This window comes from Scophthalmus maximus, chromosome 18 (assembly GCF_022379125.1).
Source record: "Scophthalmus maximus strain ysfricsl-2021 chromosome 18, ASM2237912v1, whole genome shotgun sequence".
NCBI classification, from domain to species: Eukaryota; Metazoa; Chordata; class Actinopteri; order Pleuronectiformes; family Scophthalmidae; genus Scophthalmus; species Scophthalmus maximus.
The window spans coordinates 4,354,238-4,377,655 of record NC_061532.1 but is presented as its reverse complement, the minus strand read 5'-3'; the positions used below and the strand labels follow the sequence as shown (position 1 = coordinate 4,377,655).

Below are 23,418 nucleotides of genomic sequence, written 5' to 3'. Positions count from 1 at the left end.
TAGCTGTTGAAGTACATTAAATACTAGCTACCCTGTTATAACAAGACAGACTTTTGGTGTTGTGTTAAGCTGTTTTGTTGCTATAACTATTGAATCACTAGCAATATCATTACAATCAATACATTTACCAAGCTTCACTTCATAAGAAACAAAATACTAATACTGGATTTAATTTTTGTTTGTTACAATTGGTTTCTGAATGCTTACTTGTTACAACTGTTGGTGATGTTCCAATTGCTGTGGTGTTCCACTCCGTTGTAGCAGGTGTTGAATCTGGGATAAAAGTATAATTAAGCATATTACACTGAAAAGGGTAAAGTGTCCACTTAAGATCAATCACTGTAAATCAACGTATGGTTTCAAAGTGGGTTACTCCATAATAGTATGAAAAAATATACTAGTTATTGAAGTAATTAGTGTAAGATCTGATATATGAGGATCAATTACAATTAATTATTGACAGATTTGGGGAAAAAAAGTGATGTAAAGTGACTGACTTGTTACAGTTGCTGTTGCAGCTGCGGTAGTGTTCATATGTGTTGTGGAAATAGGTGTTGAATCTGCAAACACATTTCACAAATATAAATTCTGACATTTTCAGTAGTTTCATTAACTTGTGTTGCCAGAGTATGCCAAAGTAGTGGTACAACTATAGCTGTTGTAGAGCTTAGATAGACCGTTTTACAACCACATTACAACAGATATCTAAATTCTTGAAACCCATCTTACTTACTTTGAAGTTTCACTACAGTCCACTGCACAGGTATGTCACATCATATTATATTGAATACTAACTACCATGTAATAACAAGAAAGGCATTTGTAACCACTTTTGGTGTATTAGTGTTCAGTTGTGTTGCTATAAATATTGAATCACTAGCAATATCATTACAATCAATACATTTACCAAGCTTCACTTCATGAGAAAAAAAATACTAATACTGGATTAATTTTTGGTTTTGTTACAATCGGTTTCTGAATACTTACTTGTTACAACTGTTGGTGTTGTTCCAATTGCTGTGGTGTTCCACTCCGTTGTAGCAGGTGTTGAATCTGGAATAAAAGTACAATTAGGCATATTACACTGAAAAGGATAAGGTGTCCACTTAAGATCAATCACTGTAAATCAACGTATGGTTTCAAACTGGGTTACTCCATCCTAGTATCAAAAATATACTAGTTATTGCAGTTATTAGTGTAACATCTGATATATGAGGATACATTACAGTCAAATATTGACAGATTTGGGGGAAAAAAGTGATGTAATGTGACTGACTTGTTACAGTTGCTGTTGCAGCTGTGGTAGTGTTCATATGTGTTGTGGCAATAGGTGTTGAATCTGCAAAAACATTTTACAAATATAAATTCCGACATTTTCAGTAGTTTCATTAACTTGTGTTGCCAGAGTATGCCAAAGTAGTGGTACAACTATAGCTGTTGTAGAGCTTAGATAGACCGTTTTACAACCACATTACAACAGATATCTAAATTCTTGAAACCCATCTTACTTACTTTGAAGTTTCACTACAGTCCACTGCACAGGTATGTCACATAATATTACATTAAATACTAACTACCATGTAATAAGACAGGCATTTGTAACCACTTTTGGTGTTTTTGTGTTCATTTGTGTTGCTATAAATATTGAATCACTAGCAATATCATTACAATCAATACATTTACCAAGCTTCACTTCATGAGAAAAAAAAATACTAATACTGGATTAATTTTTTTTTTGTTACAATCGGTTTCTGAATACTTACTGGTTACAACTGTTGGTGTTGTTCCAATTGCTGTGGTGTTCCACTCCGTTGTAGCAGGTGTTGAATCTGGAATAAAAAGTACAATTAGGCATATTACGCTGAAAAGGATAAGGTGTCCACTTAAGATCAATCAATGTAAATCAACGTATGGTTTCAAACTGGGTTACTCCATCCTAGTATCAAAAACATACTAGTTATTGCAGTTATTAGTGTAACATCATATATATGAGGATACATTACAGTCAGATATTGACAGATTTGGGGGAAAAAAAGTGATGTAATGTGACTGACTTGTTACAGTTGCTGTTGCAGCTGTGGTAGTGTTCATATGTGTTGTGGCAATAGGTGTTGAATCTGCAAAAGACATTTGACCACATAAATTCCGACATTTTCAGTAGTTTCAGTAAGTTGTGTTGCAGGAGTATCCCAAAGTAGTGGTACAACTATAGCTGTTGAAGTACATTAATAATAGTACATTAAATACTAACTACCATGATACAACAACACAGACTTTTGGTGTTGTGTTCAGCTGTTTTGTTGCTATAAATATTGAATCACTAGCAATATCATTACAATCAATACATTTACCAAGCTTCACTTCATAAGAAAATACTAATACTGGATTAAACTTTTTTTTGTTACAATTGGTTTCTGAATACTTACTTGTTACTACTGTTGGTGTTGTTCCAATTGCGGTGTTGTTCCTATCCGTTGTAGAAGGAGTTGAATCTGTAATAAAACCACCATTAGGTATATTACACTGAAAAGGGTAAAGTGTATACTTAAAATAAATCACTACAAATCAATGTATGGTTTTAAACAGTGGTAGTCCGCCCTTGTATCAGAAAATATAGTAGTTATTGCAGTTATTAGTGTAACATCTGACACATGAGGATAAATTACAGTCAAATATTGATGGATTTTGGAAAAAGAAAGGTGATGTAAGGTGACTGACTGGTTACAGTTGCTTTTGCAGCTGTGGTAGTGTTCATATGTGTTGTAGCAATAGGTGTTGAATCTGCACAGATATTTGACGACATGAATTCCGACATTTTCAGTAGTTTCAGTAAGTTGTGTTGCAGGAGTATGCCAAAGTAGTGGTCCAACTATAGCCGTTGTATTGCTTAGATAGACTGTTTGAAAACCACACTACAACAGTTATCTAAATTCTTGAATCCCATCTTACTTACTATGAAGTTTCACTAATGTCTACTGCACAGGTATGTCACATAATAGTGAGTTAAATTCTGACTACCATGTTATAACAAGACAGACCTTTGTAACCACTTTCAGTGTTGTTGTGTTCAGATGTGTTGTTGCTATAATTATTGAATCACTAGCAATATCATTACAATCAATACATTCACCAAGTTTCACTTCATAAGAAACAAAATACTAATACTGGATTAAACTTTTTTTTTCAATTGGTTTCTGAATACTTACTTGTTACAACTGTTTGTGTTGTTCCAATTGCTGTGGTGTTCCTATCCATTGTAGCAGGGGTTGAATCTGTAAAAAAACCCACCATTAGGCATATTACAATGAAAAGGGTAAAGTGTATACTTAAAATAAATCACTACAAATCAATGTATGGTTTTAAACAGTGGTAGTCCGCCATAGCATCTGAAAATATACTTGTCATTGCAGTTATTAGTGTAAAATCTGTTATATGAGGATAGACTACAGTCAAATATTGATGGATTTTGGAAAAAGACAGGTGATGTAGGTGACTGACTTGTTACAGTTGATGTTGCAGCTGCGGTAGTGTTCATTTGTGTCGTGGCAATAGGTGTTGAATCTGCAAAAGACATTTGACCACATAAATTCTGACATTTTCAGTAGTTTCAGTAAGTTGTGTTGCAGGAGTATGCCAAAGTAGTGGTACAACTATAGCTGTTGTAGAGCTTAGATAGACCGATTTACGAACAGATTACAACAGATATCTAAATTCTTGAAGCCCATCTTACTTACTTTGTAGTTTCACTACAGTCCACTGCAAAGGTATGTCACATATTACATTAAATACTAACTACAATGTAATAACAAGACAGACATTTGTAACCACGTTTGGTGTTGTTGTGTTCAGTTGTGTTGTTGTCATAAATATTGAATCACTAGCAATATTATTACAATCCATACATTCACTAAGCTTCACTTCATAAGGAACACCCTACTAATACTGGATTAAACTTTTTTTTGTTAAAATTGGTTTCTGAATACTTACTTGATACAACTGTTGCTGTTGTTCCAATTGCTGTGGTGTTCCACTCAGTTGTAGTAGGTGTTGAATCTGGAATAAAAGTATAATTAAGCATATTACACTGAAAAGGGTAGTGTCCACTTAAGATCAATCACTGTAAATCAATGTATGGTTGCAAACAGCGTTACTCCGCATTAGTATCTGAACACAAACTAATTAATACAGTTATTAGTGTAAAATCTGTTATATGAGGATAGACTACAGTCAAATATTGATGGATTTTGGAAAAAGACAGGTGATGTAGGTGACTGACTTGTTACAGTTGATGTTGCAGCTGCGGTAGTGTTCATATGTGTCGTGGCAATAGGTGTTGAATCTGCAAAAGACATTTGACCACATAAATTCTGACATTTTCAGTAGTTTCAGTAAGTTGTGTTGCAGGAGTATCCCAAAGTAGTGGTACAACTACTGTATAGCTGTTGTAGTGGTTAGATAGACCGTTTTACAACCACATTACAACAGATATCTAAATTCTTGAAGCCCATCTTACTTACTATGAAGTTTCACTGCAGTCTGCTGCACAGGTGTGTAACAATAGTACATTAAATACTAACTACCATGTTACAACAAAAAAGACTTTTGTAGCCACTTTTGTTGTTGTGTTCAGCTGTTTTGTTGCTATAAATATTGAATCACTAGCAATATCGTTACAATCAATACATTTTCCAAGCTTCACTTTATAAGAAACAAAATACTAATACTGGATTAAACTTTTGTTACAATTGGTTTCTGAATACTTGCTTGTTACAACCGTTGGTGTTGTTCCAATTGCTGTGGTGTTCCACTCTGTTGTAGCAGCAGTTGAATCTAGAATAAAAGTACCATTAAGCATATTAGGCATTTGTTTCAGTCAGTGTGTTACTCCTCCCTAGCATCTGAAAACCTATGAGTTATTACAGTTCTAAGTATAGTTATTGATTTAGGTGAAAGTAGATATATGATGACAAATCACAAAAAAACTATTACAGAAATCAGGCAAAAGAAAGGACTTTTAGAAAAGAAAGAAAGAATTTTAAAGCACTGTCTTTTTACAGTTTTGGGTGTTGCAACTGTAGTAGTGTTGTAGCACATTTGAATTCTGACACTTGAAAACGAAATGAGATTACAGTATATTATACTGCAGGAGTATGCGACACAAGTTTAATTAAACATTTAAACTAAGTTGCCCCCCTTGGTACTTACTTGTTGCAACTGATGGTGTCGTTGCAATTGCTGTAGCAGGTGTTGAATCTGGATAGAAAACAAATTAGCATATTATACTGAAAAGGGGTAAAAAAAAATAGGTGTCAAGTTGAGAGTTAAAGTAAAAACCTAAATTACTGTATGGTTTTAATCAGTGTTACATATCTATTAAAATCTTAAAACGTACTATTAACTACAGTTTTTAGTGTTGTGTTCAGATTTGTTTTAGCAATAGAAGTTGAGTCTTCAAATACTGTTTTATGAGCTATTGCTTACATAAGAAACCAAAAGTTAATCAAGCTTAGATCACTTTGTTTAATCTTGAGTCCTCTTACAACACATTTAAACGTAAGTATTTACTTATATCAAATAAATTTTAACTAAATATTTTAGTGTACCTACTTGTTACAATTGTTATTGTTGTTGAAGCTTTTGTAGTGTTTGCATCTGTAGTAGCATCAAGTGTTGAATCTGAACAGAACATTTTTGAAAATATTGTTGGAATTATAAACTGAAACTTTGTGGTGTTCCAGTTTGTTGTAGAAACATATGTTTAATCTCAATTCAACCAGTATATGATCATGAGTTATGCTTACTATTCACGTCCATGTACTATATTACTTAAAGAATACTTTGCAAATAACTAACCCATACCCTTATTTTAAAATACTTATTTTTTGGTGATATAGCTGCTGTGGTGTTTAAGTCAGTGGTTGCGTAAAGTGTTGAGTCTACAGAAAACATTTTATACATTTATTCATCCACTGTTTTTGAAAGTTCCTTCAAATTGTGATTTTCTTGGAATTTTCAAACAATTGTTGAACAGAGGAAGTGCACACTGGTTACACTGTGTTGTATAGCTGTAGTTGCTGTTATGTTTATAGCTGTTAAAGCAATTGTTGTCGTGTTTGTAAAGCAAAGTAAATACAGAGTACAGAGTAATTGTATTCAGTTATTCTGGTTCTGTGTTTAGGGGCCATTTTCACTTGGCTTAGCAACACAAAGATGCTGCTGTTACACTTGGTGGCAGTGAATATCATATACATAACCTTCAACTGAAAACTAAAATCAAAAAATCAAATCAACATCTTTTCCCATATAAGTAAGTATAATACATACTAGTTATGGCAGTGGTGGTTGGTGTTGAGATAACTGTATGGTGTTGAGATAACTGTATGTTTTGTATTGTTGCAACAGTTGTTTTTAATAAAACAAAGAAGATTTCTGTACTTAAACTGGCATAGCTTACATAAAAGAAACACAATGAATCAGATTGTATAAGGCTGAGTGTTGGTTGAAAAAGTAGTGATGGCAGTCAGAAACAAGAGAGATTTGTATGCGGTTGCTGATGCTGATGGGGTAACTGTTGTTGCTCAGAATGGTCCTCAGTCTATCGATCAGTGTAACATCTGAGACGTTCAACTCAATAGAAATGAGGTACTTATAAACAGCTGGAGAAACAGCTGTAGGGAGATATTAAAAGAAATATGGTTTAATGTAAAAAAAATTAGATGTTGGATTTTAAGTTTTCATGTTATGGCTGTTTGATGCTCTTGAATTCTCACTTGTTGCTGAAGTTGTTCTAGGAGGACAAGCTGTAAAGTCTGTAAGGAGAGAGAGAGAGAGATGTCTAAGCCAAACACTGTACTAGCTTAAATATACGATTTAAAAAATGTGGTGTCATCTTCTGCTTGAAATACATTGAAATGTCATTATGCATTCCCAAACTCAGATGCTGCCGTTTCAAAAATGTAATTTCAATCTATTTAAATAACTCAGTTGAAAATTATGTGCTTAGATTTAATGAATTTCAACTGATTTGCTGTTTTCTTCTTCAAATGTAACTTGATATGTCTCGTCTTTTCAATTTTTACAAACTAATTTTCAGTATGGACCAACAGAGTGGCATACAGCTGGAAGTATGAATATAATGAAGGAATCACTAAGGAATATTTTTCAAAGTTTTATTTCTATTTATACACGGTATATGTGTCAGTGCTTTGACAAACCCGCACAGCCTGGGGAAAAAAAACTTACTGTGGTGGTCAACAGGCTGGCAATACTGTCCATCTGGAGGAATGGCACTGATGCATCCACATGTGTCATACATGATGTTGTCACAGGATCCATATGTTAAACACTGGTCACATGACCAACGATACTGATCCTCACATCTGCACTGGTAACCACCGCTGCTTGGATAGCAAACTGGGGACAGTAAAATAAAGTAAAATCATACAATAACTGTGTATAATCAACACATTGCCAAGGCATACATTTTATGTAAATAAATGAACAACTGAATTGATTCCTAATTTTAAAAACCCCAGTGAATAAAGAAAAAAATTGAATAAAACAAATGACATTGTTCTAAATCATACATTGGCAATATACAGTCATAGGACTCATTTGCCCAACATGACATCTTCCAATGTCTAGTTAGATTTATAAATGTGTGTCCACACGGACAAAGGTTTTAAGCTGAGATTTTGCAAAAATCACCTTTTCAGTGTTTGTGCACATAACTGTGTATCTGTGGAGCCTGCTGGCTAAACCCTACAGCCTGGTTCTGGACAACTGGTTCAGATTTTTCTCCCACTCTGATGTCACAGAGGGACTCTTTGCAATCTGATTATCTCCACTTCTCTGGTGAAGGGGCATGACATTTCCTACACATTTTGAATGCGGTTGACCAAACACAACAGACTGGGCCAGCTGGCCAATCAGAGCAGACTGGGGTTTATCGGGAGGCGGGGGGAAAAAAAAGGAATCCAGGCGTTTTAGACAGAGGGTGAAAAGAGGAGCTGCAGGAATGGGCAGTATGAGAGCACTGATGCCTTTCTGAACATGAGAGCATGTAAACCTTTTCAAGTGGTAACCCAAATTAAAAGTATGAACCTGAATACGAGCATATAATGTCACCTTTAACAAAATATTAAAAATATGCACAAGATATTAGAATATTACAAACTTTCTAACTCTAAACAAACCAACTTTTGGTCATTATTTTGTGCGTGATGGGGTGGCTGTGGCTCAGGAGGTAGTGAGGGTTGTCTACAAAAGGGAGGGTTGATGTTTTCAATCCCAGGATCCCCCAGTCCACTAACTTCACCTTAAATTGCCCCTGACGGCTGTACCGGCAGTGAATGAATGATGTGTGACAGAAAAAGTGCTGTGTATGGAAGCGCTGTATAAATGTGTGCGAATGGGTGAATGGGACTTTGACTGGTAAGTGCTTTGGGAGGCCAATAAGACTAGAAAAGACATACACACAATACCATTAACCATTTACTGTTGAGTTTTGAAGTTAGTCTTCTTCATGCCAAAGCAGTGCTATATACTAAAATTGATTTTAGTGACAAAAAAAGCTGCAAATAACCGTATCATGAAAACTAAATCAGTGGCAAATTTGGAGAAGAAAATAAATTAAAAAAACAAAACAATGTTGTTTGAATACTAATGTACGTGTGCTGTGACATTATTGGAAGTGCAACTATTTGAATGTGTAGTACCTTTCAAAGTACACCACAAAAGGCACAACGTATGTACTTATCCGGTTACAAAGGCATTGTTGTTACCTGTAGAAATGTTAATGTGAAGGACTTGTATGTCATTTCCAATACCGACTGGGTAGCTGATGTTTCTCAGTCTGTCCATCACTGCAACATCTGTGGTGTTCAGCTCAATTGAAATAACATATTCATAGATGACTGGAGAAGCTGCAGAGACAGAAAAAGGCAAGCTGAATCATTTCTGCTCTGTGCTGTGGTTTTTATATTATACATCTGGTTAATTTTGTAAGATAGCATTGGCTCTGTCTTACTTGTTGGTGATGGAGTTGTAATAGGACAAGATGTCAAGTCTGAGGGAAAAGAGAAAGAAAAGTGATCACTAAAGGAATTCAATTGTAGGCATAACCAATTAAAAGATATTTTAAACTATTTCTAGACATTTCTGCTCTGTGCTGTGGTTTTTATATATAATTCAGATTGATGTTGCCCTCTCAATGTCAAGGATAATGGAGCAGGACCCAACATGCAGGTAAGAGTAAAAAGAAACAACTTACAGACTTTAAAGGGAAAATAAACAAGAGCCAAACTTAGGTAATCCAAAATGCATACTCAGGCAGTAGAACAAATTGCAAAACCTAAGGAAAATACTGGGGAGCAGAGCAGGAACAAAGCCGAAGAACTGACAATGCCAAAGGGAAGCACGGACTCTATATAGACAGGAGGTGCCGAGATAATTAGACACAGGTGAGACAGATTAGGAACAGGTGCAGACAATCACAGGGACTCACAAGAAAACGTGACAGAAAGAGACAGGAAATTTAATTTCAAAATAAAGCCGGAAATAAAACTATTCATAAAACACAAAGGATCACAAAAATTTAAATGCAAGAAACAACTGGAATAAAACAGAAAAAAAATCAGAAGATCAAAGATAAACACAAAATTAAAAAAGTAGTCCATCAAGAAAAACCAAGTAAAACCAACCTAGTATTTTCATAGTTCAATAACAGGAGTTTGTGATCTTGGCTGATCATGACACTCAGTCTTACTTGTTGCTGATGGAGTGGGTGTTGTAACAGGACAAGATGTAAGGTCTGAGGGAAAAAGAGAAAGAAAAGTGAACACTGAATGAATTCAAATGAAGCCATAACCAACTCTATGTTTTCATCTCTTAATATTTTAGAAATATTAAGATACTCCAAACTATACAGTAAAAAAAAGTGAAAAAACTAATTTGTCACAAATAAGTTGTAATAAAGACTTTTATAGCCACAATAACAATTTCTTTGTTAGAGATGCTTACTGTATTGGTCAACAGACTGGCAATACTGCCCATCAGGAGGAATGGCATTGATGCATCCACAGCTATTATCAAATGTATCATTGCATTTGCCAAAAGTGGAGCACATATGACAAGGCCAACGGAACTGCTCCTCACATCTGCACTGGTATGTTGAACTGTTGGGGTAACAAACTACAGAGAAAAATCATAATCAATGAATTGTTGAAGTGTCCAATAATTCATTCTGTGAATGTGTTACTGTTCCTACCTGTGGACATGTTGACATGAGAGATTTGTATGTGGTTGCCGATGCTGATGGGGTAACTGATGTTGCTCAGAATGGTCCTCAGTTGATCGATGAGTCCAACAACTGAGACGTTCAACTCAACAGAAATTAGGTACTTGTAAACAGCTGGAGGAGCTGCAGATGCAAAATATTATAGAACGATATGGGAAACTTCAAATTAGTTTGATCATTTTAAGAGAGAAATAGAAAAAAAATCGAATGTATCATGAACAAAACATGACTCTTTTCTGATTTAATCCAGTAGTGTTGACTCTGCTTTACCTGGTGTTGTCAGAGGACATACTGTGAGGTCTGTAGACAGAAACAAAGATTTGTTTGTGTCAAAGTAAAAAATCACACTGAGGACACACTATGGTAAAACCACTTACAAACAAGCCATTCAGTCCCACACTCGTTGTGACCATCCAACTTACTTTGATTGTGTATTGACTGACAGTATTGTCCATTCGTGGGAATAGCTTTGACACAACTGCATGTGTTGTTTGTATCTCCATCACATTTCCCATAGGTGGAACACGTGTCACAAGGCCAAAGGTAGTCATCCTCACACCGACACTGGAAACCCGCGCCATCTTGGCTGCAAACTTTTAGTGACCACCACATATTTTCAATCTTTTCCTTCTCAAAATATGTGTCACAGTAAACTCCACCTTCTGATGGCTAAAATATTTGCCCTTACCGTTAATCATATCGACATCTGAGATGTTTATTTGCGTGCCGATTTGGACCGGGAAGGTCATATTTTTCAGGGTGTTTCTCAGCTGGTCTGCATCTGTCGTGTTCATCTCAATGTAAATCTGGTATTCATACGTAACTGGGGTCACTGTTGAAAAAGAGGGTCTGATTGAAGTGTTCAGTATTTTCTTTCATGTTTAAATCATGCAATGACATCTGGGCTTGCTGAAACATGGATCTGTCATCTTAGATTTTTACATATACTGTTCTAAAGGTTCAACAATAAACAGCCTTGCTCATATTTTGGTCTAGATTCACACATATGTAGTAGCCTTTTTTTCTAATTATGTCATTGTGTATTTTTCTAATTACCAGGTACAGATTACAAGTTCTTACCAGTAAATATTATGTCAATTTGTGTGATGTTGACAGTGTTGCTGAGTCTAACAGGAAAACTGATGTTCTCCAAAGCGTGCCTTAATTGTACGATCTGTGCATCATCACTGACATGGATTTCCACTTCAACTATGTATTCATACAGCTGGACAACTGCCAAGCAAAGAAACAAGAAGAAAACTTTTTTGGCAATGCCTAAAGTGCTTTTGACACAATGACACATACATGTTAAAATGTAAAAGTGGACCTTCAATAAACCTTAAGTAAGCATTTGAAGTCTACTTCACCTGTATTTGGCTGGCAGTACCGCCCACTGGATGGAATACTGTTGATACAGCGGCATGTGTCACTGGTGATCTCATCACAGGCTCCATATGTAAGACAGTCCCTATATGACCAAACATTCTGATCCTCACATCTGCACTGGAAGTTGGTGCCATTCGGGTAACACACTAAAGAAACACAAGAGCAAAAGAGTAAAGATAGTAAGTATTACACCGTGCTGTAGTAGAAAGGAAGTAAAGTAACTTTCTACCTGGACAGGAAATAAAAGGCAGGAAGGAGGGGGAAGGGAGATTATAAGTGAGGCAAACCTGTGAGCTGAAAAGAGAGGGAAAGTTGAAACAAAGGAAACATGGAGGAGGACAGACTGAGAGAGAAGTGAGAGTCACCAATGGAGAAATAAGCAGTTAAATCTAGTTAAATCTTGGATACATTTCAGATATGTATGGTTTGTTAGAAGTCCCACCAGAGAGAAATGTCCCCTTTAAACTTCTCATATGGTTTCATTTAAGAAGCTACTGAGGTAAAATTTTATTTTACAAAAATACAAATATTAAAGGAAATGTCCCAATGGTCTTCCACACCATTAATTCTATCATGACCCCTCAGATTCATGTGGTGACCTTTTGTAGGATTCTGAGCCCTAGGGTGGGTTACTCTTTGTATTGGGGTTTAGTTATTGTCTATTTTGTGTGGTCTTCATGGTCTGATCAACCAGTATATATGCCTCACTCTTGTCTCAGGTTGTTTGGTCAGTTTGTTGAGTTAATGCCAATGTTTGCAGTTTATTTGTATTTTTTTTAAAAGGACTGTTAGATTTTCCTCTTATGGGCCAAGTTATTTACAACTACTGTACTCGCTGGAAGAGATTTGTTAATAGCTTAGTCCACAGGACATGAAGGTCCAGTATCTAGGATGGGTTGTGCATATTTTCATAACATCCTTTTGTGGGCAATACTAAATTATTGAACACATATTGTTTACTACATAATGTTTTTCATTGGTGTGTAAGTACCTGAAACTACAAATCGTTGTTTCTGTGACCTAAGAATGAGCCCTTTTACTGTATATCTAAATCAGCAGCTGTTCCTCTTCCATGGAGTCCGCCATGTTGCACTGCCATGTTTCTACAGTAGCCCAGAACGGACAAACAAAACCCTGGCTCTATAGAGGGACTTTCCCTTTCCCATGTTACCCGCAGGCAATGAACCACACTGATCAGTTTCGTGGTGACAGAATTCCCAGAGCTGGGTGAAGGTTTTAGCTGCCGTAGAGTTAATAGGAATGAAATTGGACAATAAACACGTGATTGATGGAATTGAGATGAATGGACAGAGATATTCTTTTAAGAGATATTCTTCTAAAAAAAAAAATTTAATTAAAGGGAAAAGGAAACCCATCACGAACCTGGCCCTTCTTACCTGTGGTGATGTCAATGTCTGTGACATTCACAACGGGCCCCAGAGCCAGGGAGAAGCTGTTATTGTTAAGAAGGCTCCTGAGGTAGTCCACTGTCCCAACATCTGTCACATTCAGCTCCACCTCCACTTCGTACTCGTACCGAGTTAGCAGCCCTGTAGGAAAAGTATTCAGGGCCTTTTTTCGCTCTCATGGTTTTGTACAATTGTGGAAACATAACTGCAAATATGCAGTGATGGTGGCTAAATCTGAATTTTCTGGGAAGGCGCTGGTCCTTTATCAATCACACGAAATTAAGTTCTAGGGAGTGGGCTTGGTGGTACCATATACAGAGTTTTATTCAGTACCTTTAGCTAACCCAAACTTAAAAAGGAAATATGCATTTTGCATTTGTTAAATCTATGGACATGGAGATAAGCAGTATAGTGGCCTAAATTCTTTCAAAATGGAACAAAAATGTAATTACCATAACTAATATACTTTTGTGTTTTACTGACACGTGTCTATGTTCTGCTATGTATAGTCTTTAAACCTGGAATGAGTGATTTTCTTTTTTCCAATAAGCTATAAACACAAGCATAATATCAGCTCCTTATCAGCTTCACTGTGTCAACTTTATAAAACTAGACATGGCAAACTTGTTAGCGAATCCAAACAGTGCCAGCTTCAAGCTGGAAAAACTGAAACCAGGAACACGAAAATATTAGACCACCGTGTCTGAAGAGGAAGTGCAGGGTTATTGTCAAGTACATGTCAAGATTGACATGTCCTTGAATTCATTGTTATTGTATCTAATAAAGGCATTGTGTTTTGATTACCTGATATTGGCTGACAGGACTGGTTGCCAGCTGGAATGGCATTGATGCATTTACAGATTCCGCTCCATGTTTGATCACAGGCTCCATATGTGACACAGGTGCTATATGGCCAAGCAAACTGTTCCTCACATCTACACTGGAAGCCAGTGCCAGTTGAGTAACACACTGTCAGAAGAAAAAAAAAATGTTTGATCACATGCAGTAAATCTTGGCAATGTGTTTGTTGTGGAGTTGTTTGTAGGAGCTCAGGGTTGTCCCTCACCCGTCGTGATGCTAACATCAGAGATCTCCGTGTGGCTATCAAGTTGTATGGGAAGATCAGTAGCATTCAAGGAAGCGCGGATCTGCTCTAAAGCTTCCGCATTAGAGGCATTCACAACAATGTCAATAATGTAATTCCACTGGCCTGCAGGCACTGCAAAGATTGAGGTAAGCAAAAAAAAAAGAGTCAAGGGTTGAAGGAGAAAATTGACACTGCTAAACTACGTAAGAATGGGATCAATTGTTGCAAAGCAAGTAAGTGTTCTTTCCCAAAAGGTGAGATCATATTCACTGATACTAATTCATTGGACAAACCATTTCTTCTCTCTCGGGTGTGAGGTAGAAAGTCTTCTTCTTCGACAACTTCCTTAAAAAAAAACACAAAAAAAACCCAGCAGGTTAAAATGACAGCTTTGTGTTAATCAAAGCAGAAGTCCCATAGTTTCTGATTGGTTGCATAAATGCAGTGGTCCTACCTGTGAAACCAGACATGGAAATTCATTGAAGTCCCATGTTTCAAGAAAAACAAATGTCACAAGAAGGGCAAAGATGGTCAAGCCATTCTTAGAAATTGCCATTCCTTTTAAGGAAGATAGAAAGGAACAGGAAAAAAAGTTATATCATGTTCCATCCAGCTTCACTAGCTGCATTGTTTAACAGCCCATTGTTAGACAATAGATGTGGAACATTCCAGATTGGGCACAAATCTGATATCAATTATTCTCTGAACAAATGAAAGGCTGGTCAAATATTAACGCATGGAGGGTTGGTTTAGTTATTATTTCATTACATCAATACTATTCCTCTCACCAAAAGCTTTTGTCATTAAATGTGTGGGCTGGTCCCACATTTATGCCATGGACTTTGAAACTTGACTGTATCAAGTACACTGACGGAAACTGAAATTAATTGACTGACACACAGACAGCTAACAGTATCTAGACCCCAGTCATTTGTGAAATGTGGTATTAATACAGGATGAGCTGGTCATGGCACAGCAAGTATTGAAAACACATGGTCAAAAAGTCTACACTGTATGTCTACTCTATCACTGAATCCTACCCTCAAATGAAAAAAAATATATATTATCCTCCTGTATTAAAAAATGGGAAATGGACACAAGAGCAACAGTATGATTTTAAAATTCCTCACACTCAAAAAATGAGGACAATAACATCGATATTAAAAACAAATATTTCTCATTTCTCAGAAAGTCTACCCAGGTTTGAGAGATATATCCATCTTTGTGGTGCTTACAACAAAAGTAAGTAATGTATCAGTGTCTTAGTTTATCTGTTTTCTCTGCCTTGAGTTTTTTCCCAAAACATTTTTCTCAGGAGACAGTAGTTCTAAAGTAGACGTCGATCATCACCACGTACTGTATTATACTTTACTGTTAGCACAGAGGCTATAGATCTGAAAACCCAGTATAACATAGATGTTTTTAAAATTAGCAGTACTAAAAAAAGTTTAACATTGATTTCCAGTATACACACCTTTATTGGCTCAACGTCTTCAGGGTTACTTAACCGGAATTAAACAGAGATGCTTCCATAGCGCTGGTTGAGTGAGAAAAATCCAGCGCTGCTTGATAGCTCATCAGTACGGTGGCCCTGAAGTACAAACCACAACAGCAAATCACACAACATGACAGCAATTCACCACAATGCAGCAGCAACTCACACAACACGACAGCAAATCACACAACACTACAGCGACTCACACAACACGACAGCAACTCACACAACACGACAGCGACTCACAAACACAAAACAGCCAATTGGGGATTTGCTGTTGGGTTGTGGCGTTTTGCTGTACTGTTGTGTGATTTGCTGTCGTGTTGTGTGAGTTGTGGTTTGCACTTCAGGGCCACCGTACATCAGCCTAAGATCTATCATTTTTGAAAGATTCACAAATGTTCAGAAATGGAAGTGAGTGAGAAATGCATGACGATATTGGAGAGTACATCTGTGTGCGTTTCCAGTGGCATACACAATTCCTGTGTACTGAAAGACAACCCATAGTGAAGTCATTTTACATAGTACAAAGACATCATGTGTACTGACAATTGATCTGCGACAACAATGGCATTTCATTACAAGTTATTAGTGTGAGAGGAGACTAGGTTCACAGGTGCAGAGCTCAACAGTGGAACCACTGTCACACAGGCAGACACTTTTTTTTTTACAACAATTAAACAGCGATTTAAAGTCTGATGTTCAAGAGAACAGGAATGTCTGTCTGTTGAGGGGGCTAGACGTGATGTTTTAGAAATGCATTGTCCCTAAGGTAGCAGATCATGTCTATCGGTTGCCATAGATTGAGCAGTCAATTAAGATTTCGGACAATCATCATCATTTTGTATTGCATCATAATAATCTACTGCATTTGTGTTTGTAAGTTGTGGAACAATGTATTGTGGTATTGTTGGCAGAAAGAAGTATACATGCCATGGATACACCATCGTGCAATTTTTGAGGAATTATATGTAATATATATATACATATATATATATATATATATATATATGTATATATATATATACCGATGTATCTGTATCAGGAACTTAGTACTTCCAAATATCGATATCGGCCCCCAAAAATCAGTCGGACTCTAATAACTATGTCTACAGGATGCTAATTTTCCATGTAATTTGCTTTAGTCTTTGCTGCTCTGCTCTTCTTTGTGGTAAAGTGTCAAATCACAACATATATTATCGTGAGGCACCGTACACAGTAAGGTAAAACCTTACAACATTATGGGAAAACCCACCAGTTCCAACATTGACAGTAGAGAGAAAAATAAACAACTCCCTTTTAACAGGAAGAAACTTGTGGCAGAACCAGACTCAGGGTGGGCGGCCATGTGCCTCGCGCAAAATAAGAAAATAGGATTATATGGCAGGACTGTTGTAAAGCTTTAGTTTAGTTTAATAAACTGGTAACTGGATGTATATACAAACATTAATTCACAGAATTTAATTTCATACATTATCTACGCTGTTACATTGATATGGGACAACATGAGACTGCAATATTGGTTGAGAACATAGCTTACATTACTTTTATGCACACGGATGTACAGTAACGTGCTGTATATAACTTTCTTTTTGTATTTTCTCTCTTTCTTGTTTATTTCTTATCTGTAACCTTTCACCATCTTCCTCTCTGGTCTGTTCTTGGATAACCAAAGTTGTGTTGTTGAGTTTTGTCTTATTTTGTCATTCTGGGTTATAGGTTTAGTCAAATATCTGTTAAACATCAATATTGACAACTTGTAATGTTGGTGAGCCAATCAGTTTACTTCATTGCACTTCAATTACACATCAGAAGATTATAGAATCAACCAAGTTTTGAATAACAAAACTTTTAAATACTGCAAAAACCTGAATGTTAACAATATTAAAGCCAGTGCTGGAATTTCCCAGTATATTTCATCACTCAATATAGAACATGATGATGCTCATATATTAAAATATTTATCTCTTTGTTTATCCATGTTAATGTCCAGGAATAACTATCTTTGGCCAGTACTCCCTTTCTCAGTCCATACAGAGAAAACAAACAGCACACATGGAGCAGTTTAAGTCAACAGAGATGAGTTGGAGCAAACAGGTGGACTATCTGGGAAAAGATTCCTCTTTTACTTCTATCATCTCACACGCTCATATATAAACATTTAGAAAGCTATGGTTCATTGAAAAAGTCGCAGAGAAAATGATTTCAATGTAAATAGGTCAAACTCAAAACGGCATGCTCCCTCAGTGATTTGTGAAAAACACCAAATAAAACATATTCCTTACAAAAAGAAAGGGTGAATAAAACAACTTTTCTTACCATAGTTCACTGTCCTCTCACTTTCTGCTGAACTTGCTCCGCTTCTGTGCTCAGGATGTTCACTTCACTCCCGCAGAGTGTAGAGCCTGCCAAACCCGTATGCTGAACTATGGGAACTATGGGAACTCTGGGCTGTACGAAAAAAACTTCCTGAAATATAGTAAGGCACAGTCTGTCCTGGCAGTGACTCAACAGGTTTAATTATTTCTGGAGTTTCCTTGTCAGTTTTATCAGCTTTTTTTTTCTTTTCTATATGTATGTGTGTGTGTGTGTGTGTGTGTGTGTGTGTGTGTGTGTGTGTCTGAGAATCAAAGATAATAATCTCACAAGAATGCTATTAGGCAGATTCATAGACGATCAAAGACAGGGGTATTTATGTTTTTACTAGTTCAAAGAAAATTTATCTGCGAAAGTAGCAGGGATTTCAATCCAGATAAACCCACTGTAAAGTGACTATGTGGCAGACAAGTTTTATTCTGCATGAGTATAAATATTTATGACCTAAATTGAGAGAAAAAGGAAAAAAAATTGGTAGTGACAAGCAATCAGAGATAATAAACCACAAAATTAAGAAATCCAAGCCCCAACATTCAGTGGCCTTCATGAAAGCTGATAACTTATGAATTGTTATCATTTTACTCTATAACTTTCTGTGACATTTGTGTTGATGCATACAACTCAAAATAATTAACACAAGTCACACCCTGAAGTAAGGGTGGGAACCTACGACAATGTGATGCAGCGAGCACGCCAAAAGCTAGTGATGAAGCGGTGAAAAGTTATTCTCAGATTATTCCTCACTGACTGCTGTTGGGATAACTGCATGAAGAGGTGAACTCAGTATTGACAATTGCACTCTACCAATTTATCAGTCAAACATACATCCAGGCAGCAGTCATATTTCTGAGTACATGTATCCGGAAAACGGTAACATATGAATGTATTTTCGAGAAGACAGGGTTGTGTTGACAGCAACTTTAAAAAGAACATCCTGGTTCTTATAGATTTGGAGAAAGCGCTGATTCTGGGTATCCATCCTCTGATGTGGCCGACCGTCAGCAGTTTGTTTGTCGGCAAACGCTGCACTGTTGCTGCTTTGCTGTCACCAGTTCTGCTGAAGTGTTAGGTTGAAGACTGATCTGATATCGTTGTACTGAACCCGAGACGGACAGTCCCTAGAAGGACGACGGCATTGTTTTGTTTTTGTGTAGGGGCCACAAAAATTATGACTGGAGCAAATGAGGAAGTCAAGTCACATAATAGCGCAACATGGGTCAACATATAACTGGCTATCACGCAGGACACGGCTGTTTGTTTCCTGCTTCGGACGGACGAAAGTCCCTTATCCTCAACCGTGCGCACATTGTAATCCAACCCATACGTTTTGTCGCTCATTTGAAGGACTTGTTGCATGTTGCAGATGTGTTAGAAGGCATGGTGGAAAATGTAGAAATGTAGATTTCCATTTTTACCCTGTGGGGAGCCAGGAGCTGTGTGTGTACAAAACAACATGGAGGATTTTTCACCACACTGGGTCGGAATATTCGTTTTCAGAAGATTGCTTTTTGGAGCTGATCATCGCTGCACACAGCTCTACAATAAAGCAACGGTACACGACACTAAGCTACAGATCTTTTATGTTTTGTAAAAAACATTATATATAAATTATATTTCATTATGAAAAATTCGACTAAACAGGCTGCCAGTGTGGTAATAAATGGGAAGCACAGCAGTGACGAATACAATGTGTGCAAAGGTTATACAATGCTTTAAATTTCAATTTATTTCTTTTAATTAATTTAAAAGTAAGTGATTCTGTTGTGATATGAATAGGTATTTTCAGTGTTGCACTAGAGTCAGTGGTATTAGATGGATAGATAGATACTTTATTTATTCCAAGCTATTCCGGTGTAACAACAGCACGTTTCACACAGAACACTTTAAAAATATATACAATATCTACACAAATAAATGAAAAATATACGAATTGTAAAAAATATAGAGAATAAGAATAATAAATTTAAAGAATTTACATGAAATATTGCAGTGGAAATAGTGCAGTAGTACAAACAGTTACAAGTAGTGTGCAGAGGAACATGGTAACATGGTTCCGGGAGCATTGGAGGCAGTGTGTGTGGTAGACTGAGAGAGCTGCGAGCTAAACCCAAGAAAAGAAAGAAACAGTTCAACTCGTTTGCTCTGTCCAGGCTCCCTGATGTCTGCCTGTCTCTCACACCACACCCGGTGATGGCCTTCATCCCTGTCAACACGTCCCTCACGTTGTTCTGCTGGAGTTTGGCCTCCAGCTTTCGCCCGTAGGAGTCTTTACTCTCCCGCAGCCTCTCCCTCAGCTTGTGTTGCACCTCGCTCAGTAGGAGTCTGTCCCCCGACCTGAAGGCCTTTTCTCTTCTTGTCAAGAAGTCCTTTCAGGTCGCTGGTGATCCAGGGGCTCGTTGTTGGGGAAGCAACGTACGTTACAAGGTCGTATTAACTGGGATTAACATGTAGTCAATTGGTGAAAAGCATGTACCGAAAACAGTAAAGTGAAAGTTTGGCTTATGTCAGGGGCAAAATCATCTTTGTAAAAAAAATCATTAGCAATTATCACGATTCAAAAAATAATAATCAATTCATTTTCATAAAGATCAAATGTGACTGGAAGTCTCATGTAAACCAAAACCTTTTACAGATCAGTAGTGCTGCAGTACAGCGTAAAGGAGTAGAGTAAGAGATACTCTAAAAAGGAGAAATCACTAACCTGGTAAATCAGACACACAGCGCTCCTGTCAAATCACCTCATTTTAGATACTTTAATTTTGAATGTGATGCCTCAGATAAAAGCATCACTCAGTGAGGTGATAGTGAGGCGTCTTCAATGTGTGATGAAATGATCTGTAACTGGCTTCACTAATGGTCAGACCTATAGCAGTCAGGCTGCAAACTTTAATCCCTCAATTGGCCTTGGGTCTATAAAATTCCCCCAGGCAGTACACCGACCTGATCCCCTGTTGTGTTTAGTCAGCCCCAGCAACTGACTCCTTAGCTGCACAGAGCAACGGGGCACATTACAAGCACTCAGCGTTAAGGCTGGTGTACTCGCTCTGCAGGTTTCTCAGCACTTTCCGTGAGAATTCCGAGACTCGACGCCTCTCCAAATGCTTTTTTTTGTGTGTCTCCTGTCTGTCAGCGGCGCAATTTAAAACCTTTTTTGATCTATTGATGGCCCCACTGCGACAGCTCTGACAGTGGTTTGAAATGTGGGCAGAGTCTTTTACACAAACGTTCAAACGCAGGACCGGTTTGCTAGGCTGTTTTCCATTTAAACTTTGATTTATCTGCAGTATTGGGACAGCCTACTGACATAGAAAGCAAAGAACAATATAGGATGCACAAAGACGACCATGATGAATCAAAAGATAGAAGCATTTTAAAACACAAAAAGGGTACATAAACATACCAAATGCTAATGTTTTATGTAACTATACAGAAATTGAGCTGTGTGTTGGTCTTTTGCTGTAGTTTCTGAAAAAAATATTTAAAAAAAATAAAAATCTTGTGGTGGTTGTGGGTACTAAGTATTTTGTAAACCCTATTAGATTGATTTCAATTCCTTTTTGGAGTAACTGTCATCTGTTTTCTTTCATTTTAGACTTGATGTTCCGGATTAAAGCAACACTGTAAACTTCTGCAGCTTCTGCAAGTTGTAAATAAGCGATTTTGCTGTTTTGATGTAGAGAAAACAAAGTCTATCAATCACTGGTCATCACCCGGGGTCTCTCTCTCTCTATTTGTAAAACTGTGAATAAGAGTCCTTACCAAAAGTGTACATGCACCCCAAAAGCCAAAAATGGCGTACGGCAAAAAGTTGTTTAATTCTGTGTGATAAGTGCTGCTGGGGAAGTTTCTCTGTGTTATGTGCTGCTGTTGAGGAATTGAAAGGAGTTGGTCACTGGAACGAGAAAAATACGCCTGGATTCCGCCCTGGGCAGCTTCCGCTGTCAGCTCGAGCTGCAACAACCTCGGTACTCAGACACTGTGCGGTTGTATTGACTTGTCTCCTTGCAGCAAGTATATATTAAATGTTACTACTTGCCTAAAAAACGAATTCAACTTTCTGTGTTCATCAGATTATCCTAACAGTAATCGACTATCAAAATAGTTGGCGATTAATTTAGTAATTGATCGATCGGGAAAAAGTCAAAATTCTCTGATTTCAGCTTCTTACATTTGCATATTTTCTGGTTTCTTTTCTCCTATATGACGGTAAACTAAATATCTTTGGTGTGTGTGGACAAAACAAAACATCATCTTGGTGGTTGCCCAAACACGGTCAACGTTTTTCACCATTTTAAGACATTTTATAACGAGAAAATGATCGACAGATTTATCGATTATGAAAATAATCGTTAGTTGCAGCCCTATTGTCAGCTACAGCTGTAATACACTTTGCCCTCTGAGCACACTGTTTTAATTCAGTCATTTTAGAGTAGGCCCAGGGCTCACATTTATGTTTTAGTACAGTCCATTTTGTGTATTCAATGACAGCAGCAATGTGCATGTCTGTAGTTTTAGCTTTTGCTGGCTAAACCAGATATCTAACAAAAAACAAAAAAAACCCAGGTAAGATAATACCTTTGTAAAATACAAAGAGAAGCATGGCAAATAAATGTTTGTGTCTATTTCAGTTGAAACCGGCAAGTTATTGTCCCGAGCTTCACCTGTTGTCGGGCCTGCAACATGGCTGCCAGGGGATACATTACCTCACGCGCACGCCCTCCATTCTGCTCCGTTCAATAACACATTCTTTGTGAGTTGGTGGGATCAGAGACATCTTTTTGACTTTCAGTCCTTGGCCTCGTACAGTGACTTGCACAACATAACGTGAACACTCTCTCTCTCACACACACACATACACACACACACACACACACAAATCTAATGCAATATCCGCAACGTCCACTGTCCGTGTAATTGGAGCCATGTCAACCTTCCCTGCTGCCCATTGTAGGTATGGTTAACTGAGAGGCTGAGAGGTTCACAACAATGAACCGGTTCGTGTGTGAATGTTGCAAGTGTAAAAAAACACCAAAACGGTTGGTGACCGTGAACACACACACACACACACACACACACACACACACACACACACACACACACACACACACACACACACACACACACACACACACACACACACACACACACACACACACACACACACACACACACACACACAGGCTAAGATCCATTTAGATGCTTCACTTTGCTTCTTTCTAAATGTTTGAAAGGAGCCAATATTTCTGTCAACATAATTTTGCAGTAAAAAAGAATTTGTAAATGTGCTTTGTATGTGTTGGTATCTCTGTACTTGACATCTTTACTCTGAATTTGTATCTGAAATTTAGACTTTTTATCTGAGTTGGTG

At 37.2% G+C, this 23,418-nt stretch overlaps 1 protein-coding gene across 50 annotated transcripts in view; it reads right to left on the bottom strand.

Annotated features, from left to right (window-relative positions):
• Window positions 1-18,118, bottom strand: part of LOC118290626 — a 33,410-nt gene extending 15,292 nt beyond the window's left edge. For 35 of the 50 annotated variants that reach the window (XM_047328773.1, XM_047328821.1, XM_047328776.1 and 32 more), the window contains exons 1-33: window positions 17,994-18,118; window positions 15,654-15,770; window positions 14,634-14,737; window positions 14,473-14,524; window positions 14,159-14,311; window positions 13,897-14,061; window positions 13,081-13,233; window positions 11,665-11,829; window positions 11,378-11,530; window positions 10,986-11,129; window positions 10,720-10,890; window positions 10,568-10,597; window positions 10,268-10,420; window positions 10,021-10,191; window positions 9,767-9,811; window positions 9,029-9,067; window positions 8,784-8,924; window positions 7,243-7,413; window positions 6,771-6,809; window positions 5,608-5,676; window positions 5,206-5,253; window positions 4,765-4,830; window positions 4,277-4,339; window positions 3,988-4,053; window positions 3,499-3,561; window positions 3,207-3,272; window positions 2,427-2,492; window positions 2,055-2,117; window positions 1,764-1,829; window positions 1,277-1,339; window positions 988-1,053; window positions 498-560; window positions 208-273 (exon numbers count right to left, since the gene is read on the bottom strand). In XM_047328773.1, the coding sequence (XP_047184729.1) occupies window positions 208-273; window positions 498-560; window positions 988-1,053; window positions 1,277-1,339; window positions 1,764-1,829; window positions 2,055-2,117; window positions 2,427-2,492; window positions 3,207-3,272; window positions 3,499-3,561; window positions 3,988-4,053; window positions 4,277-4,339; window positions 4,765-4,830; window positions 5,206-5,253; window positions 5,608-5,676; window positions 6,771-6,809; window positions 7,243-7,413; window positions 8,784-8,924; window positions 9,029-9,067; window positions 9,767-9,811; window positions 10,021-10,191; window positions 10,268-10,420; window positions 10,568-10,597; window positions 10,720-10,890; window positions 10,986-11,129; window positions 11,378-11,530; window positions 11,665-11,829; window positions 13,081-13,233; window positions 13,897-14,061; window positions 14,159-14,311; window positions 14,473-14,524; window positions 14,634-14,735 (2,941 nt within the window). In that variant the 5' untranslated portion in view covers window positions 14,736-14,737; window positions 15,654-15,770; window positions 17,994-18,118. The remainder of the gene's footprint in view (window positions 1-207; window positions 274-497; window positions 561-987; window positions 1,054-1,276; window positions 1,340-1,763; window positions 1,830-2,054; window positions 2,118-2,426; window positions 2,493-3,206; window positions 3,273-3,498; window positions 3,562-3,987; window positions 4,054-4,276; window positions 4,340-4,764; window positions 4,831-5,205; window positions 5,254-5,607; window positions 5,677-6,770; window positions 6,810-7,242; window positions 7,414-8,783; window positions 8,925-9,028; window positions 9,068-9,766; window positions 9,812-10,020; window positions 10,192-10,267; window positions 10,421-10,567; window positions 10,598-10,719; window positions 10,891-10,985; window positions 11,130-11,377; window positions 11,531-11,664; window positions 11,830-13,080; window positions 13,234-13,896; window positions 14,062-14,158; window positions 14,312-14,472; window positions 14,525-14,633; window positions 14,738-15,653; window positions 15,771-17,993) is intronic. The other 15 variants (XM_047328804.1, XM_047328813.1, XM_047328819.1 and 12 more) reach the window with 11 other exon arrangements.
• Window positions 18,119-23,418: the final 5,300 nt, after the last annotated feature.